The sequence below is a fragment of the Coregonus clupeaformis genome, chromosome 12 (assembly GCF_020615455.1).
Source record: "Coregonus clupeaformis isolate EN_2021a chromosome 12, ASM2061545v1, whole genome shotgun sequence".
Taxonomy (NCBI): domain Eukaryota; kingdom Metazoa; phylum Chordata; class Actinopteri; order Salmoniformes; family Salmonidae; genus Coregonus; species Coregonus clupeaformis.
In genome coordinates this window covers 3,535,531-3,546,626 of record NC_059203.1, presented here as the reverse complement: position 1 = coordinate 3,546,626, position 11,096 = coordinate 3,535,531, and the positions used below count along the sequence as shown (strand labels likewise).

The window sequence follows — 11,096 nt, the reverse complement described above, 5'->3', positions numbered from 1 at the left end:
GCCAGCCAGCCAGTCAGTCAGTCAGCTAATCAGCCAGCCAGTCAGTCAGTCAGTCAGCTAATCAGCCAGCCAGCCAGCCAGTCAGTCAGCTAATCAGCCAGCCAGCCAGTCAGTCAGCTAATCAGCCAGCCAGCCAGTCAGTCAGCTAATCAGCCAGCCAGTAAGCCAACCAGCCAGTAAGCCAGCCAGCCAGTAAGCCAGCCAGCCAGCCAGTCAGTCAGCTAATCAGCTAGCCAGTAAGCCAACCAGCCAGTAAGCCAGCCAGCCAACCAGTCAGTCAGCTAATCAGCTAGCCAGTAAGCCAACCAGCCAACCAGTCAGTCAGCTAATCAGCTAGCCAGTAAGCCAACCAGCCAGTAAGCCAGCCAGCCAACCAGTCAGTCAGCTAATCAGCCAGCCAGTAAGCTTCTCACACTGCTTCTCTCACATTGCTGGAGGACAAAACCCTGAATAGCTCCTTCACACCCTGCTACATGGCTTTTGTGTGGAGCACATGCCATGCCCACCTCCTCTTGATTAGCGCTCCCTTGATGAAAAAGCTGTGCTTATGCCTCATGTCTTTTGGATGTAATTCAGATTCTTAATTTTTTCTCTCTTTCTTTCTTGGTTTCTTTTCTTTTTTTTGTGTGTAGTTCCGGGCCCTGATGAGGTGCAGTTGGTCGGAAGGAAAAGAGGAAAGCTTCTTCATCTGGTATAATGAGCCTCCCAGTCCCCTGATTACTTGGGGAGCGGGGGGAGTAGTGTGTGTGTGTGTGTCCCATACAAAAAAAAAAAACATTTAAAATATACTTTTAGATACATGTGGAATATACAACATTTGCCAAATAATGTATTTAAAAAAATAGCTAATATAGAATACATTTTCAATACATTCCAACATATATTATGGAATGCATTTCTAATGTATATATACCACAATATACAGTATGTTAAATGCATCGGAAAATGTACGTACCACTCTGACCAGCATGTGGTCACAGTTAGAACCACCAGGGGGCAGTGCAGTGAATTGTGTGTGGTCTAACCCCCAGGGTGCGTCCCAAATGACACCCTATCCCCTTTTTAAACAGGGCTCATTGGTCCCTGGTCTAAAGTAGTACACTATAAATGTTATGGGCCCTGGTCTAAAGTAGTACACTATAAAAGGAATAGGGTGCCATTTGGGACACATCCCAGCCCTACCGCTGCCACCCGGACAGACAGGCATGTCTGAACCCTGGCCAAAGTCATCTACCTGCCTGGATATTCCATCACGGGATCATTCACACAGACACTGCAGACATTGATTTATAGAAGGGATGCCATTTATGACGGACCTCCGGGCTCCTATTGGTTTGTTTGTGTTTGTGATTAGGGTTTGGCAGCTCGCGCTCCTCCATCTCATGTCTCCTCCATTGCTGGAGGCCAAGATGTCTCCTCCAAATCATATAAAATGTTATTTGTCACATACTTTGTAAACAACAGGTGTGGACTAACAGTGAAATGCTTAGTTATGGGTCTTTCCCAACAATGCAGAGAGACACATGAGGATCCAGGCAGTCAGTATCCAGCCAGTCAGTTAGCTAATCAGCCAGCCAGCCAGTCAGTCAGATAATCAGCCAGCCAGCCAGCCAGTCAGATAATCAGCCAGCCAGCCAGCCAGTCAGTCAGTTAGCTAGCCAACCAGTAAGCCAGCCAGTCAGTCAGCCAACCAGCCAGTAAGCCAGTCAGCCAGCCCCTGTCAGACTCGACTGTTTCCCAGAGCCTGTGGCCACTGTTCTGTAGTTTGCCTCTCTCACTGCTTCTCTCACTGCTCCAGTGCTGGAGGACAAAACCCTGAATAGCTCCTTCACACCCTGCTACATGGCTTTTGTGTGGAGCACATGCCATGCCCACCTCCTCTTGATTAGCGCTCCCTTGATGAAAAAGCTGTGCTTATGCCTCATTTCTTTTGGATGGATTTCAGATTCTTTCTTTTGTCTCTCTTTCTTTCTTGGTTTCTTTTCTTTTTTTGTGTGTAGTTCCGGGCCTTGATGAGGTGCAGTTGGTCGGAAGGAAAAGAGGAAAGCTTCTTCATCTGGTATAATGAGCCTCCCAGTCCCCTGATTACTTGGGGAGCGGGGGGAGTAGTGTGTGTGTGTGTGTCCCATACAAAAAAAAAAACTACATTTAAAATATACATTTAGATACATGTGGAATATAGAAAATTTGCCAAATAATGTATTTAAAATATAGAATACATTTTAAAAACATTCCAACATATATTATGAAATGCATTTCGAATGTATATATACCACAATATACAGTATGTTAAATGCATCGGAAAATGTACGTACTACTCAGTTTATTAGGTACACCACCCGTTCATGAAAATGGTTGGCTCCTACAGACAGTGAGTCAGGTGGCCGTGGCTTGCTATATCAAGCAGGCAGACAGGCATCGAAGCATTCAGTTACTGATCTGTCATTCTCGTTGAAAGCAAGTCTAAGATTTTTATGCTTCCCGTTCTTAAGTTTAGTTTTTGTGTCTTTTACTTTTGGTTTTGTACACCAGCTTCAAACAGCCGAAAATACAATATTTGTGGTTATTGAAAATATATTTCACAGCGGTTGAGATGGTACAACCATATAACCTCCCGAGTGGTGCAGTGGTCTAAGGCACTGCATCGCAGTGCTAGCTGTGCCACTAGAGATCCTGGTTCGAATCCAGGCTCTGTCGTAGCAGGCCGCGACCGGGAGACCCATGGGGTGGCGCACAATTGGCCCAGTGTCGTCCAGGGTAGGGGAGGGAATGGCCGGCAGGGAGGTAGCTCAGTTGGTAGAGCATGGTGTTTGCAACGCCAGGGTTGTGGGTTTGATTTCCCACGGGGGCCAGTATATAAAAAAAATTATGTATGCGCTCACTAACTGTAAGTTGCTCTGGATAAGAGCGTCTGCTAAATGACGTAACTGTACAACGATTCTCTAAATTGCTTTTTTTGTCACATAAACTGAAATTAGACAAACTATTAGAATTTTTGCAACCAGGAAATGGCGGAGCGATTTCTGCACATTGCACCTTTTAAAATACCTATCTAGGCGTTGTAAGATCTGGCACGCGTCAGCAACGCCTGGGCAGAGAAACGCACCCAAAGACTTGTCCTGTCTGTAACCTATGGAGGGTGCCACTGCACTGGCATCAATGGCCTCACCGGAGGTGTCTGACCAGCGTGTGGTCACAGTTAGAACCACCAGGGGGAGATGCAGTGAATTGTGTGTGGTCTAACCCCCAGAGTGCGTCCCAAATGACACCCTATCCCCTTTTTAAACAGGGCTCATTGGGCCCTGGTCTAAAGTAGTACACTATAAAAGTTATGGGCCCTGGTCTAAAGTAGTACACTATAAAAGGAATAGGGTGCCATTTGGGACACATCCCAGCCCTACCGCTGCCACCCGGACAGACAGGCATGTCTGAACCCTGGCCAAAGTCATCTACCTGCCTGGATATTCCATCACGGGATCATTCACACAGACACTGCAGACATTGATTTATAGAAGGGATGCCATTTATGACGGACCTCCGGGCTCCTATTGGTTTGTTTGTGTTTGTGATTAGGGTTTGGCAGCTCGCGCTCCTCCATCTCATGTCTCCTCCATTGCTGGAGGCCAAGATGTCTCCTCCAAATCAAATCAAATGTTATTTGTCACATACTTTGTAAACAACAGGTGTGGACAAACAGTGAAATGCTTAGTTATGGGTCTTTCCCAACAATGCAGAGAGACACATGAGGATCCAGGCAGTCAGTATCCAGCCAGTCAGTTAGCTAATCAGCCAGCCAGCCAGTCAGTCAGATAATCAGCCAGCCAGCCAGCCAGTCAGATAATCAGCCAGCCAGCCAGCCAGTCAGATAATCAGCCAGCCAGCCAGCCAGTCAGTCAGTTAGCTAGCCAACCAGTAAGCCAGCAAGTCAGTCAGCCAACCAGCCAGTAATCCAGTCAGCCAGCCCCTGTCAGACTCGACTGTTTCCCAGAGCCTGTGGCCACTGTTCTGTAGTTTGCCTCTCTCACTGCTTCTCTCACTGCTTCTCTCACTGCTCCAGTGCTGGAGGACAAAACCCTGAATACCTCCTTCACACCCTGCTACATGGCTTTTGTGTGGAGCTAACACATGCCATGCCCACCTCCTCTTGATTAGCGCTCCCTTGATGAAAAAGCTGTGCTTATGCCTCATTTCTTTTGGATGGATTTCAGATTCTTTCTTTTTTCTCTCTTTCTTTCTTGGTTTCTTTTCTTTTTTTGTGTGTAGTTCCGGGCCTTGATGAGGTGCAGTTGGTCGGAAGGAAAAGAGGAAAGCTTCTTCATCTAGTATAATGAGCCTCCCAGTCCCCTGATTACTTGGGGAGCGGGGGGAGTAGTGTGTGTGTGTGTGTGTCCCATACAAAAAAAAAAACTACATTTAAAATATACTTTTAGATACATGTGGAATATACAAAATTTGCCAAATAATGTATTTAAAATATAGAATACATTTTAAAAACATTCCAACATATATTATGAAATGCATTTCGAATGTATATATACCACAATATACAGTATGTTAAATGCATCGGAAAATGTACGTACTACTCAGTTTATTAGGTACACCACCCGTTCATGAAAATGGTTGGCTCCTACAGACAGTGAGTCAGGTGGCCGTGGCTTGCTATATCAAGCAGGCAGACAGGCATCGAAGCATTCAGTTACTGATCTGTCATTCTCGTTGAAAGCAAGTCTAAGATTTTTATGCTTCCCGTTCTTCAGTTTAGTTTTTGTGTCTTTTACTTTTGGTTTTGTACACCAGCTTCAAACAGCCGAAAATACAATATTTGTGGTTATTGAAAATATATTTCACAGCGGTTGAGATGGTACAACCATATAACCTCCCGAGTGGTGCAGTGGTCTAAGGCACTGCATCGCAGTGCTAGCTGTGCCACTAGAGATCCTGGTTCGAATCCAGGCTCTGTCGTAGCAGGCCGCGACCGGGAGACCCATGGGGTGGCGCACAATTGGCCCAGCGTCGTCCAGGGTAGGGGAGGGAATGGCCGGCAGGGAGGTAGCTCAGTTGGTAGAGCATGGTGTTTGCAACGCCAGGGTTGTGGGTTTGATTTCCCACGGGGGGCCAGTATATAAAAAAAATAATGTATGCGCTCACTAACTGTAAGTTGCTCTGGATAAGAGCGTCTGCTAAATGACGTAACTGTACAACGATTCTCTAAATTGCTTTTTTTGTCACATAAACTGAAATTAGACAAACTATTAGAATTTTTGCAACCAGGAAATGGCGGAGCGATTTCTGCACATTGCACCTATTAAAATACCTATCTAGGCGTTGTAAGATCTGGCACGCGTCAGCAACGCCTGGGCAGAGAAATGCACCCAAAGACTTGTCCTGTCTGTAACCTATGGAGGGTGCCACTGCACTGGCATCAATGGCCTCACCGGAGGTGTCTGACCAGCGTGTGGTCACAGTTAGAACCACCAGGGGGCAGTGCAGTGAATTGTGTGTGGTCTAACCCCCAGAGTGCGTCCCAAATGACACCCTATCCCCTTTTTAAACAGGGCTCATTGGGCCCTGGTCTAAAGTAGTACACTATAAAAGTTATGGGCCCTGGTCTAAAGTAGTACACTATAAAAGGAATAGGGTGCATTTGGGACACATCCCAGCCCTACCGCTGCCACCCGGACAGACAGGCATGTCTGAACCCTGGCCAAAGTCATCTACCTGCCTGGATATTCCATCACGGGATCATTCACACAGACACTGCAGACATTGATTTATAGAAGGGATGCCATTTATGACGGACCTCCGGGCTCCTATTGGTTTGTTTGTGTTTGTGATTAGGGTTTGGCAGCTCGCGCTCCTCCATCTCATGTCTCCTCCATTGCTGGAGGCCAAGATGTCTCCTCCAAATCAAATCAAATGTTATTTGTCACATACTTTGTAAACAACAGGTGTGGACAAACAGTGAAATGCTTAGTTATGGGTCTTTCCCAACAATGCAGAGAGACACATGAGGATCCAGGCAGTCAGTAAGCCAGCCAGTCAGTTAGCTAATCAGCCAGCCAGCCAGTCAGTCAGATAATCAGCCAGGCTTCTAACTATTTATTGATACACTCTACCGAGTGCATTCAGCAGGACACAACCCTGATAGAAATATAGCATGTCGAACAAACACGTCTCTCTGACATGTAGAATCAGGAAACATGTCAGCTCTATTCATTACATTTCTATCTCCATTTCCCAGGTGCTGATTTCATAATATAACAATCTAATCAAATGTCTGGTACATTATTTTATTGTATAAAGATGTTTTTACTTCCTTATTTATTTATGTATTGCCTTCATTAAACCAGGTAAGTTATTGAAAATACATTTTCTTTTACAATGATGTCCCAATTACATATGGGCACCTTTTGGTCAAAAGACGTGCACTACAAAGGAAATAGGATGCCATTTGGGACACAAAGTCTCAATGTACCAACGGTCTTGTCTCTCCTCATGCTGTTAAATCATCTTCTCTCTACAGCAGCATCAGCCATTCACATCCCCAAAGACATCCTCAGTATCAGCCATTCACATCCCCAAAGACATCCTCAGTATCAGCCATTCACATCCCCAAAGACATCCTCAGCATCAGCCATTCACATCTCCAAAGACATCCTCAGCATCAGCCATTCACATCCCCAAAGACATCCTCAGCATCAGCCATTCGAATTTCCAAAGACATCCTCAGCATCAGCCATTCACATCCCCAAAGACATCCTCAGCATCAGCCATTCACATCTCCAAAGACATCCTCAGCATCAGCCGTTCACATCCCCAAAGACATCCTCAGCATCAGCCATTCACATCTCCAAAGACATCCTCAGCATCAGCCGTTCACATCCCCAAAGACATACTCAGCATCAGCCATTCACATTTCCAAAGACATCCTCAGCATCAGCCATTCACATCTCCAAAGACATCCTCAGCATCAGCCGTTCACATCCCCAAAGACATCCTCAGCATCAGCCATTCACATCTCCAAAGACATCCTCAGCATCAGCCGTTCACATCCCCAAAGACATCCTCAGCATCAGCCATTCACATCCCCAAAGACATCCTCAGCATCAGCCATTCACATCCCCAAAGACATCCTCAGCATCAGCCATTCACATCCCCAAAGACATCCTCAGCATCAGCCGTTCACATCTCCAAAGACATCCTCAGTATCAGCCATTCACATTTCCAAAGACATCCTCAGCATCAGCCATTCACATCCCCAAAGACATCCTCAGCATCAGCCATTCACATCTCCAAAGACATCCTCAGCATCAGCCGTTCACATCCCCAAAGACATCCTCAGCATCAGCCGTTCACATCCCCAAAGACATCCTCAGCATCAGCCATTCACATCCCCAAAGACATACTCAGCATCAGCCGTTCACATTCCCAAAGACATCCTCAGCATCAGCCATTCACATTCCCAAAGACATCATCAGCATCAGCCATTCACATTCCCAAAGACATCCTCAGCATCAGCCATTCACATTCCCAAAGACATCCTCAGCATCAGCCATTCACATTCCCAAAGACATCCTCAGCATCAGCCATTCACATTCCCAAAGACATCCTCACCCGAAACAACAAAGTCAGTCATGTCAAGAGTTCTTCTGCACGGCTTTAAGGGCATTTCTTCACGGGGGGCACCGGGTCCGTTTTGTTTGTTCCCCTATCGAGTCTCCCCCCTCAAGTCTCCTCTCGAGTCTCCCCCCTCGAGCCTCCCCCTCGAGTCTCCCCTCTCGAGTCCCCCCGAGTCTCCTCCCTCGAGTCTCCCCTCTCGAGTCATATCGCCACCCATTGTTGTCTTTTCATAAAAGTTCAACCTGACTTAATCCAGCGGCCCTGTTGATTTCATCAAGGGATGAAGGGGTTCTTCCACTAGGACATGCCAGTTCCCTTGTGGTTCACTCTGGCTCCCATTAACCTAACACTACACTGCACATTCCTTTCACCAAGCACTACCAATATCCACCCACAGACATTCCTCTGAGCTGATTAGTGGGTTGGTTTCATCTTAAAGGAATAGTTCACTTGTAAAACATATTTTTTTAAACTATCTCTTCAACCCTCGCTGTTTTGGTTTGGTGAAATTCTTACAGTCGCTGGGTAGTGTCATATCGCAAACATTTGTCTCACATGATATGATTTTTTTATCACATACAAGATTCTATTTGACTCTATTTAGCCTCATTCCAACAGGCATATCTCACCAATACGATACGGGAGGAGGGGAGAGGGGCACAACTAAGAAAGAGGTGAGGTCATTCGGTGTTACGTAAATAGGCCAAGCATTGACATTGTTTATGTGTTTCTGCAACGTTAAGATAGGGAGAGTTGCCCAAAAGTCTGGATCAATATGGAAGATTCTTAGAGTCTTAAGCATTGTTTGCCTGACAAAGTTCATCGCAAGAGTTAAGTTATTGCAATAGGAACAATCTGTACCTAGCCACTCCCCAACATTTTTGGGACCATAATTCCAAAAGGTTTAGAAAGTGAAACGGAAATGATTGGTGTGAAAATCACACAATTAATATAGGATAGGAATCTGTATAAAGCAGACAATTAAAGATTAAATTATGCTATTTGGATAACCATATATGTCCAACCACTAATGAATGTTAATGGAAGTTCCTTGAATACCATCTTTGATCCACAAACAATGATGAATGGGTTGCTCATGAGAAATATCCTCTGGGGTTGTGGCTAAGTGCTCGCGGCATGTGTCTGGGGTCCAGGGACTAAAATGCTCCTGTCTCCCCTACTTGAAAAACAGCTCTTCAAATCCCATTCTATTGGCCCCGAGCAGTGGGGTGTAGGCTGTGATTATGAGTGGGCAGGTGCCTTCCACGGTCTCCTGGCTTGTCATCTTAACCCGCCCTAACGGGCAAAATGCTTGGCTTCCCCAAGGAGGAAAATCCACCCTAAACGCTATCCTGAGGTAAGGTCAGTTAATGGTAGTGTCCTGTTATTCCAGCTATTACCATAATGGCAACATTAGTTCCAGGGCCATGCTCCCCTGCTCCTGGGGAACAATTGTTTGGGCGCACCAAGGCTTTTTCGAGGGGTCCTAAGCTAACTATAACAGTTTGTCTCTCCAGACAGAGAATGAGAGCCTTTTGAAATCAGACTAGTCTAATTTCAAGAATCCGTTTTTTTTAATAGGGTCATATAACTTTAAATATGTGACTTTTTGCAATAATTTTGTATCTTTCATCGCCAAGTTGCATCATTGCTTGTTTAAAAATGTGTACTTTAGGAAACCCCCAGCGTATTTCTTTATCGTTATTGGATGTCCACTCCGTGTTCTTTCTGATAGAGACACTGTCATTTGTTATATGAGTTTAAATTCATATCAGACAAGTTTCCCAACATGTTTTAGAGCAGATCAGCAGCTGTGAACCATTGAAAGCTTTGTAACTACGAACCCCTTAAAGCAGTGATAGCTTCTATAAGTCAAGACATTAACTTCTGATACAACGCTTAGACCACAGCCTTAGAGATAAAAAAAAAGAAAAAAAAGAGCTATTCGCTAGTTCATTTTATCACAGATTATGCATGCAATCATTCAGTTGTATTGCTTTGTTACAACTTTGGATGAGTCAACTAGCAACAAGTTGTTAAAGACAGGACAAACATTAATAATGACACATCATTTCATATTTGTGTAGCGCTATCGTTATCACCTTGGCAAACAGTGCAGAAAAATGCACTTCACCTTAGATTACATTTTTGTGGAATCTGATTCTCCGGGATAGTTTCAACGCAATGTGCTTTGGGTATACAGTACATAGTCATTAATTTGCTAATCCACAATTATTGTTAAATAACTTTTTAGCGATCAGGAAAACTGTAAGGGGAAATGTTGTATTGCAAATTGTGTCAAATTCATGGTGCTGAAATGTAATCTGATTCCTCAAATTAAATAAATAAATCACCAAAGTAGGCTTTTCTATCATGATCCAGTTCAGTTACACATATGTCCACTAAATAAAATAACATTCATTAATACATAAGCCTATAAAATCCACTTCTGAAAATATTAGATTTGAGTGAAAATTCACCATAATTCACATCATGAATATAAATCCACTATCAGAATTGAATCATAATGAAAACAGAATGAGGCTTCAGCTTCGTCAGGCTCGGCTGATAAAGCTGTTACTGTCCAGATGCAAAGTGAGTGGACAAAGATTGTTGTGTCACTGGGTCTCGAGGGCAACCAGAGGACACAGACAGACAGACAGGTCAAAAGACAGATGGACAGACAGGTCGAAAGACCGACAGACAGACATGTCGAAAGACAGACAGACGGACAGACAGGTCGAAAGAGAAAGATGGACAGACAGACAGATCGAAAGACAGATAGGCAGACGGACGGACAGAGACAGCAGGCGTGAACTCACCTTGCCACAGCCACAGTACCCTCAACAGGTGATTGAAATGTCCTCCTGACATGGTCCCGCTCACACATACACACTCACACACACACACTCAGAAGAAAAAACCTCAAAGTCCACTGTGGTCCGGAACAAGCAGCCGCTTCAATAGGTGCTGGTCATCTAGGACATCACCATGCCAACGATTGAGAGGGGAAAGTCCAAATAATCCAATTTAAACCGGGGTCCTTTACAGATCAGATGGTGAGTGTTGGTTTCCTCTTCTATTTCAGTTTGTGTCTCCTATGAAATTCAGTCCACTCAGTCAGAATCATCTGCTTGATACAACCTCCTCACACTACAGTGTTTTCCCAAACTCTGAACTCAGCATGCAAGGGTAGAGAAGAGGTTCTCTCTCTCTCTCTCTCTCTCTCTCTCTCTCTCTCTCTCTCTCTCTCTCTCTCTCTCTCTCTCTCTCTCTCTCTCTCTCTCTCTCTCTCTCTCTCTCTCTCTCTCTCTCTCTCTCTCTCTCTCTCTCTCTCTCTCTCTCTCTCTCTCTCTCTCTCTCTCTCTCTCTCTCTCTCTCTCTCTCTCTCTCTCCCTTAGATGTCTATCTTGCTCCTGGGCTGCACTCTGTTTGCGTGCTGTGTCTGACTGTTGGTTTGAGCAGAGAGGAGGGAC

General features: G+C 45.0%; 1 protein-coding gene across 1 annotated transcript in view; it reads right to left on the bottom strand.

Annotated features, from left to right (window-relative positions):
• The window catches only part of LOC121577960 (protein APCDD1-like), a 29,658-nt gene extending 18,798 nt beyond the window's left edge, over positions 1-10,860 (bottom strand). Inside the window, exon 1 of the mRNA XM_041891966.2 lies at positions 10,443-10,860. Coding sequence (XP_041747900.1) covers positions 10,443-10,494 — 52 coding nt within the window. The 5' untranslated portion in view covers positions 10,495-10,860. The remainder of the gene's footprint in view (positions 1-10,442) is intronic.
• Positions 10,861-11,096: the final 236 nt, after the last annotated feature.